Consider the following 15280-nt stretch of genomic DNA (forward strand, 5'->3'; position numbering starts at 1 on the left):
TTCCTTGGTTACAAACTGGTCACCAAGGAAGGCCTAGACTAAAACCATCACACTGACCTTTCTCTACTTGCTTCATTTGATCTGTAGCATCTTCCTAACAATTTAATGAAGAGTTCAATTTTAAAAGGATGGTTTTGTGCTTCATCATTTAAAGGATGTGCAAAACTGTCCAAAGGATACTTAACCAGAAGATTTTACATTCTGTAGGGCTCTCTATCACACTGGGATCTACACCCGGTGTTCATATACTATTGCAATATAGGCAAGATTAGACTGCTAGAAGACCCTTGTCTTTATCATTGCTTTGATTTATTTTAACCTTTATTCCCATTAGATCCTTAGCATTGTGAGGAACCATTACACTGTTGTAATAAAAAAATAAATCATGACATGCCCCTGACACATCTGCTGCTACCTTGGCTAGATAGGTTTAATAAAAAATTAAACCAGGGCATTGGACTAATATAGTTTCTTTTGTTTCTGTCTGTCATGTATAATAACAACATTCTAAACTTGCCAGCTGTCCCTTTGCAGGAACTCTGTCTGACTGTTTGCATAACACAGACAGGTAACACTACTTTTATGTTTAGTTTCCTTACAGAATAAAACAGACAAGTTTATGACATGGTATTTGCTGAGTTATCTCTCTGCCCTTATCTTGATCCAGAAGCCTTCTATTGTACTTATTTCTCCCTGTCCAGTTGAGGAGGGAGAGTGATAGAGCTGGTTTGGTGAGCACCTGGTATCCAGACAAGGTCAAACCACCACAACAAACTTGAAACTGGGTGACCAGAAAAAGTAATTCATAAAGTCTTCTTTAAGTCATATTTTGTACTGATATTTTCTTCCCAGCTCCATTTGCAGTGTGTTATCAAGTCCAATGGAACTTATATAGAGATGAAAGACTTTTGAATAAGAGCCAGACTGGATAGGGCTCGTGACTTACACAAAATTATTTATTATGGAGTCTAAACTGTTAGATCTAATTTGAACTTGATGGAACTGGTATTTGAGACATAACTGGATTGATCAGAAGGAAGTTTTAGGTAAGGAAACAATTTGGAATCAAGACTAGGGCTTTTTTTGCTTTATTTGCTTGCCTCCTTCTGCCTCTCTGAGTGAACATACCGGAGATTGCTAAAGCCTAGAGGTCAGAGAGTATTCTCATCCTTGCAAACATACCTAGCAATAAACTATGGTTTGGTCTCTAAAGCAATGCAATGTTTCCAAAAATATATACAATAAAATATACACTAAATCTCTGGCATGTGTAGTTAGGGACATTATATGCCTTCAGCTCCAGACACAGTTCACAAAATGAGATTGCAGCTGTGTTTCAAAGAGACCACAGTAAACAGAGTTCAAATCAGCACACTGGCAATGTGCCCAAGAATGGCAAGAAAATTAACTGAGCAAGCAGTAAAATAGCATCGTAATAAGGTTTCTGCATTTCTTCACCTAACATAGGTGGTTTTTTAAGTTTGGAGCGCTTACCAGCAGGTGCTGTGGCAGTTTTTGGTGCTTGAAGTAAGCTCCTGCGGGGAGTCGCTGTGCTGCTTGACGCCTGGGTCGTGCTCTTGCTGCTCCCCTTGGGAGCATCTTTAGAAGGTGCAGATGCCTTAGGGGTGGCTTGATCTTCATTTCCACAGCTGGAACCTGCAGGAGACCAAAAGTGCACTAATTATAAGTCCATAAAAAATGTATGTGAACTGTGGCATACAGATGGAACATCTACCAGCAATTATAATCTACAATAACATATTCTCACTGCCACTTGGGCTAAGTTACACAGACTTTGTCCAATATAAATATTTAGGCACAAATAAAGAGTTCCCAACAACTTACTTTAGACTCTTGGCAACTGTTGGAGTCTGATTCCAACAGGAACTTCAGACCTGCTTTTAGTCTAGCTCCATGAAGGTATACGGGTACAAGGCTCAAAAAGAAAACAAGGAAATTCTATATATCTGTGTGGAGGAGTTGCTTATGGCTTTGGAGCAGCTAGAGGAGCAAACCTACACATTCACCCTAACATTTGGGAGCTATTGGTTGCCAGAACAAAGGAGAATATCAGTGCTCAGTGGTGCAAAGCTCCAAATTTTCTGCCCAGGTAGGATTTCCCATTAAGAGTCCCTCAGATCACATTCAGACGTTTGAATAATAAGATGAAAAACAAATGAAAAATTCTGCCTTAACTCTCACATCTGCCTCAATCATATTCTCATAACAAATCTTAGATTGCCAAGGTTTCCACCTTATATTGACCTCTTTCAAAACTTTTAATAGGTTTGGTTTCCTCCAGGATTTGCAATCTAGGGAATAATGGCATCCTAGGTACTTTGTAGACATAAGGAAAACAATCTTTTCTTAACATTTGAGAAAGGTGAAGTTAGAATGTCTTCTTTATCTATCTGTCTACAAGATCTAAGAGGAGCAGAAGATTACAGCAGATCTGGACTTGAACATTTGCAGATAAACATTTTGTTTGAAAAAACGAGTGGAAATAGCGAGAAAAAAAATACAAGGTTTTTAGAAAAGGGTATAATTCTTATTTCAATTGTTTTATTAAGATGCAATATGATATTGCTTAGGTACTGCCTGCAGGAAAATGATAGTATGATTTTAATAATTGGCAAGTCCAAGTCTCCAGTATTTTTAAGATAAAGGCTTCCTGAATGTGTGCAAGTATGGGAGGGATTCCATTTTTTGCTTTCTTACTGAAAATTTACTAGAAAAAAAAAATTCAGGTTGTAAAAGAAAATCCTCTTTTCTGACAAGAAAGAATATACCTTTTGGATCTGAAAAAACAGCTGTAAGTTTTGCTGTGTCTTTAAGGCTATTGCATGTAATCTTAATTTAAAGTGTGTATCTGAAGTATAAATGGACTTCTACAAATATATTTGACCTTTGTCAAGCTACAATAAAAATTCAAACAAAACAGTGTAGTGTACTCTACGCAGGAACAGAAAGACCTGAAGCATTTGTCACCTTCACACTGCTGTGCACATAATCACCCCTCAGCACATCAGATCATTGTTTTATATCCAAACTATATGGATTTTTAACCTGTGTAACAAACTTTTAAGATCATGTGCTGAATTATCCACTAACAAAACACTGCTGACTTCAGTAGTCACATCAGCAGAAAATCTGGCCCAGCCTAACTCAGTCTCCTCTGCAGCTGTGCACGAGGACATCTCTTCTACCAGGTGTCAGGAGGATGCTGCAGTATGTGTGGCTACCTCAGGCTGTTTGCATCACACTCCTGAAATTATTCCTGAAGTGGTCTCATATATATGCTCACCCAGTAACTTTGGGTAGCACCACTCATATAAATTTTTTTTCATTCTTCAGTGATTTGTTTAAAAGTTTCAGCTGTAGAAGCACTAACCTCGAAGAGGAAATTTTTCTTTTTATTTGCAGAGCAATGCTGTTCAAGTCCTCCTTAATGTAAGCCCTTTATTCTCAATTGTGAAATGTATTATATGGAGAAGTTTAAACTCACAAATCTGACTGAACAGAAGCGATTCCTGCATTGAAGAACAATGGCCAGGTGAGTTACATAATATTTTATTAAAAAAAAAATTAAAAATCTTTTCTAGGTATTGAAGCTGAAGTGCTGCCAGCTACAAACATTTTCTCTGTCTGAAACATGGCATAAGAGGTCTCCTAATTATATAAATGAGTGAGTGAGAAAGTTGACAAACATGGCCTCATCGCATGCCTGGATCAGAAGTGCCAGTGCCTGGAGAGAGCAGGTCACACAGCTTGTGCTGTGGCTGGACACACACCTCTGGGGAAACAAAGCAAAGAAAAAAAGTGATACAGCTTTTGATCTTTATTAAGAAATGGACTCAGGGAGACAAGCTGCATTGCTGTACTGGGTGTCCTGAGGCCGCAGGGGCAGCCTGCATCAGGGGAGGACAGGGCAGTCCTAGATCAGGCGTGGATGCTTCCAGCAATGGACCCATCACAGGGTGGAGCCTGGCCCATCAGCCAGAAAGGAGGCACTGCTGGGAGAATGTGCTTAAGAAAGAGTAAAATGCTGCTGGAAAGGACCACGGTGGAGTAGATATCCACACGGCAGTCCATGAAGGACCCCACACTGGAACAGGTGGACATGGCCCAAAGGAAGCTACATCTGTGGAGAGCCCTCACAGGAGCAAGTTCCTGGCAGAGGCTGTGGCCTTAGGAGATGAGAACCACACTGGAGCAGGTTTATCCTGAAGGATTGAAGCCCTGGGTAAAGACCCATGCAGAAGTAGGGAGAAGTGTGAGATGGAAGAAATGGCAGAGAGGAACTTTTGCGGACTGACTGCAACCCCTGTTCTCCTCCCATTGTTTGATGGGAATGTGGGATGGGGAAGTAGAGAAGGAAGAAGTAAAGCCAAGACTGGGAAAAAGGGGTGTGGGAAACCTATCTTAGGGTTTGGGGGGGCTTTTGTCTTTTTTTTTTTTTTTCCCCCTCACAATTCAGTTCTATTTCAATTGGAAATATACTAAATAATTTTTCCAAGTCAAGTCTGTTTTGCCTGTGACAGCAGTTGTTAAGTGATCTCCCTGTCTTTACCCATGAACATATTCACTTTATTTTCTTTCTTGTCTTGTAGAGGAGGTGAGATAGTGAGACTGACAGGGTGAGTTGTCTGGCAGCCAAACAAGGGCAACTCATCACAACAGCAATATCCCTATAACCAGGATTTGCTGAGATAAGGTCAATATAGTATCTCCCATTTTGCTCTTCACTCAAAGATGGAGTTTGGAAAGAGACAGTGGGATAAAACAACGTATGTGTGCATAATATGTCACAAAACCAAATGGTTGCCGATTACATGGATATCACTGGGACAGCTTCTAGTTCCCCAGGAGCAGGGGAAGGCAAGTTCCACCTCGCTACATATGGTGCTAGATTACATATTTCTTTTCAAATTGCATTTAAAGAATAACTAAAGTTCTAGAAGAATACATATTCCTCATGATCTAAGAAGAAAATAAAGTTTTTCCCTTATTTCAACGACTCAATTTGTAGGAAAATCAGAACAATTTTTCATCTGATGGTATTTGTCAGTCTGTCAGGGGATAATGCCTTCCACTATTACCCACAGCAGGTGAGTCAGTAGCATTTGCCCTCCCATAATCCCAGCTCTTACTTTTCAGTAAAAGTCTGTACAGAAACACCAGATGTGCAGTGGGTGAACAGTTTCCAGGTGATCACATCCTTGGTTGTATAGCACCTCTTCCCTCCTACTCCTCTACTCTGGCATTCTATCTAAACCAGGGGAGACTCCTTGCTTGCCTTTGAAGCACCTGGCAAATCATCTGGGGGCTTCTACATAAAAAGTCCCTGTATTTTTGCAGACTCTGTGCTCTATAAGAAGCAGCACTGCTGACTTTGCAGCAGTGTTTAATAGACTATCAACAATCTGCTGGAGCTAAAGGCCTTCAGCCTCACTTTTATCATCTCCTCACTATGAGCCCCAAGGAATCCTACTTTTCTGCTTGTGAAAAAAAATACAGAAAAGAAGAATAGTTGTTTGAAGAGTTGCAGTTACTTTGTAGAGTCCCAGCTGCAGCCACTCTTCCCCTACACTCTTATGCCAGTAGACATGCAGAATTCAGGGCTGGGAACTCATTGTAGGCTGTGTGTTCAAAGGAAACCGTGACCAAAATTCCACTGGCTCCCAGATGGCTTTGAATCACCCTCTCTGCATATCTGCCACTGTTCTCTTCACCTTCTGGCCCTGCCCTACCACAGCTTGCATCGGGGGTTCCTCACCCTCAGAAAAGGAAGGCTCTCTTGTATATGTCACTAGGAGTTGATGTCTCTTGTATGTGATACCTTTCCGAAATTATTTACAAATAATTCCCATCAGGAACATGGGTGGGAAGAATTCTGCATTCGATGAGAAACTAATTAGGCCATGTTTGTGGCAGATCTGAGAGGAGACAGCGACAGAAAGAGCTGTGTTCTGGAGCTGCACAGCTACAGATTCCTCTGTCTGCAGTCAAGGGCAATAAAGTCTCCTTTTGCTGGAGAACTAGATCCTTTCTAGAAAAGTAGCTTGTTTGACAACACCTATGGGTGCTGCTGTTTTGCTGACAAACCGCAGAAGAGTATTGTAGCTTCTGCAGTTCCCTGTCTTGTGGGCTGCTGTGTGAAGCCTATCGACACAGAGTGAGTTTCCAGCTCTGCACAGCAGGTCAAGCATTCACTGTGCTGGTGGTAGCTGTAATCACACAGCTGTAATCATACCCAAGACCCTGGGAACATCCTGGCATCGTGTATGTTCACTGAAGGACAAACACTTAGCCAGGGTTATAGGAAGGCCTTTCCATGTAACAGATCCTTGGACACTTCTTGATGCCAAGTTAATGACAATGAAGGTATTGCATGAAGCTGTTGCATCAGTGATCCCACTTGGCATTTCTAAAGAATTTTCCAGTCACAGAAGTCAAGATGCTTTACAAAAGGAGTTGAGCCACTTTCCAAACTCACGCAGCAAGGAAAAAGCAGAGACAGAGAAGCGAGCAGGAAAACTTGATAATGAATGAGGACTTTTTTTCTATCTGCAAAACACTGGGATGTATTATTCCCCTGGGTTTTACTAGGTTGCACTTTTGTGCCCCAGTTTTCAAGCACAAGTACAAGGACAAAGTGAAATTTAAAATCACTGCCATGGGGAATGATCTGATAAGGAAAATAACTAAACCACTGTGAATAATAAGGTGACGTTTAAAAACAAAACCAGAAAGACACACTTTTCACTAAGTTGGAACGTTTGCCCATCTTTCAATTAATGTCTATTCTTTATTTCTGATTATTATTTGTGAAATGGTAAGTAATTTTTATAGAATGATTGCAAGATATGCAAGCTGTCAACTGAGATTTTTATTTCACTGTTTTAGGGGTTACTGCTTTGAAGTTCAACACAGCTTATTTCAATATAACACTTCAGAGTGTAATTTTCAAGAGACACACTTGAACATACAGCTCTGTAGCTCAAGCAGAAACAAAGCTGTTGACCAAGTGGTACAGTGTGATCATTAGTCCTGAGGGCTTACCATGCTATTAAGATGTTATGATGGTACATAAGATTACTAGCTGGCTGATCAGATTTTTTTCCTTTGCAGAGAGCCAATGTCTTGTATTTCTTAATACGATAGGCCAAATGTGCAAGAGATCAGGGACCAGCTGATGACAGATTTCTTTCCAATCCAGAACAAGAAGAGGCTTGAGGACTGATGTCCACACAATACTTGTGCCTAACTTACTTAGCTCAAAGTATTTTTTCCCATTGCATTTTTTTTGGGTCAGACAAAAAGTGTTTGAGCAATAATCCCCTGTAAAATGCTTATTTAGAGGAGGTTTTGCCTGATCACACAGCTTTATAAAAGCTGATTTTTCAGAAGTCTAAACATTCAAAAATGAAAACTGAATTTTGAATTTTTGGGTTAATAATTTCACCCAAAATAAGGAGCCAAATCTGCAGTGCCTATCAGCACAGGAGCCAACTCTCAGGGTTTTAGATAGCTTCGGTTCTCTGCGCTGCCCATGACTACCTCTGAGACAGCCCCTTTGTTGCTAGGGAGAGAGTTTGAAGCCATTACTGATGATTAATGACAGCTGTGTGATCAGTAATGGCTTTTGTACACTATCACTTACATTTGTAAGAGATCGCTGCATGTCCATACTTCTCCCCATGGCCTCCAATCCTAAATGCAAGCACCTTTCTCCTATGACACCTGCTGTCAGATGGTTTTGGCCCCCCGGATCTGGCCATGCAGAAAGCTGTTGGGCACCTGAAGGGTGGGAACTATGCAAAACTGACCATCACCAGAAAAGCTGCAAAAGCATGTCTGTGCAAATCCACTGGCAGGCTCCTCCTTCACCTCCAGCTATCCACGACTGCTTCTGCAGCCAGAGGCTGTATCCTGCGCTTGCAGCTGATCCAGGCAAGCAAAACACAGAGGTGGTATTTCTGTCAGGACAGAGGGAAGCATCACTTCTTCAGGCTGTGCTTTCCTAACTCAGGTGGCAGTTGTGCTGCCAGGGCAGCACCAGTAACCCTACCCACAGCAGGATGCCCTTGCAGATATGGCTTTTATTTGAGGCTTCACCAGGCTGTATCTGTGCTGGTAAATAAAAGCTGGCCAAGTGGTGTGGACTGGCTCACCCTGCCACCACCCAGTCTAATCATAACAGCTTCTCTTGAGAGGATTAGAGCAGCCCAAACTACAGCCACACTGAGAAGAATTGGGTGAGGGACCAGGAGACTGGGCTTAGCCTGGCTTCCAGGCTCTCCCTTGCTCACCAGCACAGCTGGACTTGCAGCCAAGAAGCATCCACTGAGCTGGGCCATGTATGCTCTCAACCACTGGCAAAGGAGGTCATTCAGTCTAGCCTGACCTACAGTGGAGTGGGTTTAAGAAAAGTGGAGATGTTTTGTCTCTGTGAAGTGGAAGTAAAGCTCCTTCCTATATGTTTGACTGTTTTTGATGACATTGAGTTTTTGAAACCTCAATTAATTTTTGTGGCACAGACACCATCTTCAGTGTCTTTCATACATGACAGATAGTAGAAACGCAGCCTTCTGCTGATAATCCTGCTTGTATCAATACTAACTAATTCATTTCATATCACCAACTACATTTCATATCACCAACTACAATAAAGATTTTTGGATCTGGCTAAATGCATTTCTTACTTGAGTGGAGTTACATGCTGCTCCTTACTGAATTGTTACAAGCCTCATTGTGCGAGGTGAAAATTTCACCACAAAGTAAAATTTCTGTATGTGTTATTGGGAGTTGCAGACAACTTGCTGACTATGCTAGACTTTTGAATCACATAACCTGTTTTATTTGGGTTTCTGGTGAAATTTACATCTTTATTGGGAAAGATGAGCATTTTATTATGTAATGAAATTGCACCATATGTTGGTGGTAGCTTTGCCTACCACTGGTGGACTGTACAGCTGCTTGGCTATCTGAGCGCTTTTGCATAGCTGGCTAATCAAAGTCCCTTAGGGCATAAAGTGAAGACAGCACAGTATTTTGCTGATCATTTGTAGTATTTGTCAGAAAGGATAACATAAGGTTGTTGAAACTTTTCCAAAGGTACCTGGATTGCACAGACATTTTAAAATGGGCCTCAGACATCACTGTGTATCCACCTTCCGAAAGGGCAATCTCCTGGCACTAGTTGGAGCTGAATCATCAAAGGTCATTCATGACCAAATCTCCCCTACAAGCTTTCTTCATTCAGTGTATGACTCTGGTCACAATGACAAGAAACATCTCATGTCATGAATACTCCACTGAAGTGTCTTGTGGTACTCTGAGGAGCCGAGGCAGTAGGATGCCATACTGGAGAAATACTTGCTTCTCTAATGTAGAAGAGAGAAACATACCTGCTGTAAGCTTCTCCTTGACATATGAATCAACATTTCTAACAGATCAGATCAGAATAAGCTGATCTTACTGTTTAATTACTGAAGTCTATCACTTAGTTGTAGCAAGGGTTGGTTCTTAAAGCCTGAGGTACACTTGAAGGCAAGAAAGTCCTCATAGTGTTTTGGAAGCTCTACTTGCTGACACAAGTTAAGAAGAACATAACCTCCCCTCAGTAAGTTCATTTTGGGAGAGAAAATGAGTAGCTATATCCAAGCAACAGATTTTTTTAAATCCCATGTTCAGTAAATTTACTGAAAGGAACTGTTACTGAAGGCTGAATTTGTAAGAAAAACTATATTTTATTCCCAGTGAGGGTAACTAAGATGTTGCCTTCAATGCAAGAAAAGCCAGATTTACGATGAGTGTTCTAGGCAAAATACTCTGTACTAAACAAAGAAGTAAAACAGGAGCAGATTTACTTGAGGTATTTGGCACGGTCATGCACTGTCTTACACAGGAGACGAATGAATACAGGTCCAAGGGCCACTTCTCCCCCTTGTTGCCCAGCAGGGTACTCTTCCACACCACAATCATTCCCAGGCACTGTAATGCTCTCAAAGTAACACTGAGCACTGATGGCATTTTTACCAAAGACAAATATATGACCCAATGTCCTCAGCTGTCAGAATGACCCCTGGGATTACAAGAGGTTGGCCAAAAGCTAAAATAACCAGAAAGAAGATATGGATAACATCATTTTTCTACTACCACTAAAGCATTAATGGCATGTATCAACATACCTAGGGGGGAATTTTCCTGGGTAGGAAGGTTTTGATATTCCTGGGTAGTCCTTCAGTCCCAGCACCCACACTTCCTGAAGCACCAGCTTTGCAACATGACTTGTGCTCATGACCATCTGCTCTAATGGCACTGAGCCTGCTTCTGAACTGGCATAGAGGGCAACAGGTACTCATGAAAGATAGGATTAGAAGAGACATCTGCTCTGCAAGAGGTTCCTCCCGATGTCAAGAAGTGCCAAATTAGAGCCACATGCCTTATTATAAGGAATGACATCTGTTGACACTTACAGCATTTTATCATCAGTAAATGCCTCTTTCCTGGAATTGTTGCTTTTAATTTGCTTGAATGCTGGCTTGGAGTGCTATATTTTTTACACTTAAAGGTATATGTTATGACATTCCAATTGTGGTAATGAATTTCCATCACCTTTAGCAATCCACACTGGTTGCCACAGCTCACCAGACTAGGAGAGGTTAACTAATACCCTAACAATTATCAATGCTTAAGGTCTGGTAGCATTCAGTCTTTCTCCTTCTCTGCCAAACCACAACAACATGGGTGCTACAGGGTACATGGAATTGTGCTAGATCAAAGAGCTAGTAACTGTGTCTCACTCCTTCCTTGGCATAACAATGGCTCCAGAACATGCAGTATGTGTTAACGAGGGCAAGTGTCATACTGAAACCTCACGGAATGGAAGAGCCTTAGGAAGTTCCCAGTTAGCCACTAGTTAAGTGCCCTTTATATGAGGTACAGATTCCTGAAGCTGCTTAGAAACTTGAATCTTATTTCATTTCACATTCAAATTTAACTCACACTACTTATTCTTAATCGTCATCTCAGCCCTGAAGGAGTTTCAAACCCACAGATGCCTCTATTTCAGAGTACGAAGGATGCAAGCACCTGAGTAGAGCCTGTAATGAATGCTGAACAGTGCTTTGGCTGGAGGAGAAAGGTGGTGATATGCACCAAAGATGTGTTTTGGATACAGGCAGAGAGTCTTCTAAGCTGTTCAAAGCAGCTATTTGCTGTGCTCAGATCATGTTCCTCCTCTTGGACAACATATTGTTCAAGAGAAAATGCACTTGAGAACCTGCTAGTCCCACTTTACTTTCACAAACTCCTGTGTAAGTAATGCACAACATGTACAGTTCTGCTCTGGACTGACTGCTGTCTAGATCTGTGTTTTGTGGCTATTTTAGGTGTCATACAGAAAAAAAAATCTATAGCAAAATAAAAATCTGACAGAAACTTTCATGTAGTCTAGAGTTTCAACATTCAGGAAACATCTTTCAGTGTAAAGTTTTATTTTTTCCCCTTGTGCTGGCTATACTGTATTTTAGGGCTCCAAAAATAAGCTTGGCTCATAGAATTCTGCTGATTAAGTGTTTTCCTCACAAAGCATCTTAACCTGTTTGATCAAACTAGGTTTTTTTAACAAATATTGTCAGTTATGAGGAGCCTGGATATAAAACTGCTATTCAAAAACACCTGGGAGAGAAACACAGAGAGAGCAAAACAGGCTTATATTATAAATGGCATTATCCACAGAGAGTAGGCATAAATTTTCAGTTATGTGACTTGTTGAAAATTTTCCTTATCTCATGCTTACTACAAACAGTGCCTTTAGTATATTATTTTGGGCAAAAATCAATTATTTTACAATAAACTAATCTAACGATTAGCAACACTAAATGCTTTAACCTAGTGATACAGCTAAATAGGTTTTGCAAAATGTTTTAGCTATGATTACATTTCTATGAACTGAAGTAATCTATACAGATTGACATATAATATTTTGCAGGAAACAGATGTTTAACTGCATTTATTTCACAAAATGAAATATAAAAACAAAATTCTGTTGAAACCCACAAAGGTTAAATAGAGAATGTAGTTTCTTAAAAAATGACAGTGCCTTTATAGAACAAATTATTTCCTCCTGTGTATTGGAATTTATCTGACTGGCAGTAGCAGTATTAAACTGAGCAGCTTCTCTTCATTACAATAAATGCTACTGATAGGTATTAAATTGTAAGGCCATTTAACTGGAGGATGCCGAAATGATTTCCACAGGGTTATAATGGCACAGCCAGAATGGAACAGAGAAGCTGCACATAGAATTGGCCCCTAGGGAGTTCAGCCACCACAGGAGCACCGTGAGCAGGACATGCAAACACCTCTCAAGTGGCTGGCATCAGACAAAACCCATGAGCAAGATTCACACAGAGAAACTGCACGAGCAGCACATGCTAAAAGCTGCCAGAAGGAAGCAGTGAGTGCTGGCAGAGGGTGACTCTCTGCTGAGAGGCACTGAGGTGCCCATCTGCTGGCCTCATAGATAGTGAAGGGAAGTTTGCTGCTTGCCAGGAGCCGAGATCTGGCATGTCACAGGGAGACTGCCACAACTGGTTAAAAGTCCCCTACTTCTTCTCCGTGTGGGCACCCAAGACACTGTTAAGCAAAACCTGCACAAGATCATGCAGGACTTCAGGGCCCTGGGGGCCCAAGTGGAAGGGACAGGGGGCCCGGCCCAAGCGATGTCCTCTGTGCTGCCAGTCTGGGATAGGGGTGAAGGCAGAAGCTCATGCATCATGTAGGTCAATATCTGTTTTTGTGGCTGGTATTGACAGCAGGGCTTTGGTTTCTATGATTACAATATGTTTATCAACAAATACAGACTATTCAGGAGAGAAGGGATCCACCTGCCTAGAAGACGCAGGAGGATTTTGGTAGCATATTGGCTTACTTCATGAATTGTGTTTTAAACTTGGGGAGTAGGGTCCACAACTGCAACACCTGTATATCCATAAGAGACAGGCTGGTTGAGTGCACCTACCAAAGACATGAGAAATGCTCCCCAACCATTTTCAAAGGCAAGTACACACACAGTCTGCGCAACAAACAGGAGGAACTGGAACTCAGTGACCAGTCTGAGAGTTATGATGCCAGAGGAATTACAGAAACTTGGTGGGAAAATTCACATGACTAGAAGACCACAATGGATGGCTACAAACTCTTTCGTAAAGATAGAGAGGGAAGAAGAGAAATGGAGTTGTACTTTCCAACAGCACTCAGGAAACCAGTGTAAAGAAGCACAACAGAATGGTATTTCACTGGATACACCAAACTGCCCTCAAGCAAGACCTTCCAGTGATGCCAGTGGGAGATGTATATCCCACCTAGTCTTTATGTGGCAAACAAAACTATATGAGCTGTGTATGGCTTAAAAGCTGCAAATGACCTATAGGTAATATGAAGTTTGATTCATTGCAGGTGCCCAGGAAAAACATTTGATAGTTCAAAAGACACATTCTGCCACTATGTATTTGTCCCTGCCATACCACAGCTGTGTGTCCAGTCAGGAAGAGAGGGAAAGGATGAGAAAGTACCACCCTGATACCCCCGAGGGCCATAACTGAAGCAAGGGTAGATCTCCTTTCGACATTCTTTCAAACAGCCTCTCTGCTTGTGATATCTGCTAAAAGCCCCATAAGCAGTGGGTAACTCTCTGAAAGGATTAGAGGAAAAAATGATTGTGTGGATTGCACCTGGCCTAGCTGGGACACCTGATAACACCGCTCTGTTGGACAAGGTCATGCTTCTAAATCCATTGCTTTTAAAAAGCAAGGTTCTGATGTTACAAAGAGGCATAATTACTTGCACCCTTGCCATTTCTCTTTTTCTTAAATAGCACCTTTGAAGATAAATTCACTTACCCATTTCTGGTGTGTGAAAACCTGAAATGCAGGATTAACAAGAAATATCCTATTAATTTCACCTCGGTATGAATCATAAGACACTACTTAAATGAAAGCTTTTTGATCATACATTTAGTAAATGGGTTATTGAAGCACAGCTTCTCATTTTGCACAATTTTTAATCTCAGTATTTTTTTTTAGACACCTGAAATTATTAACAGGTGTTACTAATGGGTTTGTGTATGTGGGAGTGGGGTGAGGGCGTGAATATGTGCAAATTATTTTGAAGAGGCACAAAGTACAGTTAGAAGCATGATCTGTAGTGTTTTATACCAACACAAATAATGTCCTTTTGTATTTTAGGCACATTTAATTAACTGTGTATGTATAGTACAAGTGCAGAAATACTCAACCAAATTGTTATCTACCAGAAAATTGTAATTCAAGTGATTCCATAGTACTTGAGTTGCAGGAAAAGCTCTCCAAAGCCCCCGTGCTCTTGAGGAGGAGCCGGATAGTTCTTAGCCCTGCTATTGAATGGCAGAGGCCTCAGGAGAGTCTAAGTAGCAGATCTGCCTTTGAGACTGTCCTGTGTTGTTTTGCTGGCTCTGCAGAGTTTCATCCTCCTCCATGATGGCACAATCTGACAGGACATCACATGCCCTTGGTGTTTCTCTTATATTCCTGGGCCCTGAAGGCAGATGGTAATGTAAAAATCTCTGTTGCTACTACTGTAAAAGAAACTTGTAATTTTTTTTTAACCTCCTTCAGGTACCTTAAATGTAGCCTGAGAGCATTTCCAAAATCTTCCTTTTAAAGAAATATCCTGGGGTTTTTACGAAAGGGCATGAACAGTATATCACATTACACTGCTGCGACGGCATGCAGGTTAAAGGTGCCTTTGCTCTAAGGAGTGCTTAGAAAGCTCCTCCATCTCTCAGTCAAACATGAACAAATATCTCAGGTCATTTGAGTCTTAGTCCTTGACATTTAAACACACGAGTATTAGCACAGCTTTAGAGCACTGATACTGAAGACAAGGAGGCTCTTAGAGGAGACAGAACAGTTTTACAACTGCAAAAAGGCCAACACTGGTTAAAACTGTGTGCATCTTATTTGTAAACTCCTTAGGACTGTGAGACAAGACCATATCCCAGGACTGTCTCCATCCAAATTTCCTGAATCCCACAGATGAAGGAGAGAGTGGAAGATATTGATGAGGCTCTCTGAAGAAAGAACATTACTCTTTTCTGCATCAAAAATAGAAAACAGGGCAAGAACTTATGGAAGCAGCCCTGGGGAGAAAGACTTGGAGGTTCTGGTGGATGAAAAGCTGGACATGAGCGAGAAGTGTGCACCTGCATCCCAGAAGAAGCTGGAGAACAACT

The 15280-nt window shown here is 41.3% G+C and overlaps 1 protein-coding gene across 5 annotated transcripts in view; it reads right to left on the reverse strand.

The window, feature by feature from the left end:
• Positions 1-15280, reverse strand: part of MTUS2 (microtubule associated scaffold protein 2) — a 249282-nt gene that overhangs the window by 64910 nt on the left and 169092 nt on the right. For all 5 annotated transcript variants that reach the window (XM_027884594.1, XM_027884593.1, XM_027884597.1 and 2 more), the window contains exon 5: positions 1495-1656. In XM_027884594.1, the coding sequence (XP_027740395.1) occupies positions 1495-1656 (162 nt within the window). The remainder of the gene's footprint in view (positions 1-1494; positions 1657-15280) is intronic.

This window comes from Empidonax traillii, unplaced genomic scaffold, assembly GCF_003031625.1.
Source record: "Empidonax traillii isolate 1590-97213 ecotype Southwest subspecies unplaced genomic scaffold, ASM303162v1 scaffold149:size904812, whole genome shotgun sequence".
NCBI lineage: Eukaryota > Metazoa > Chordata > Aves > Passeriformes > Tyrannidae > Empidonax > Empidonax traillii.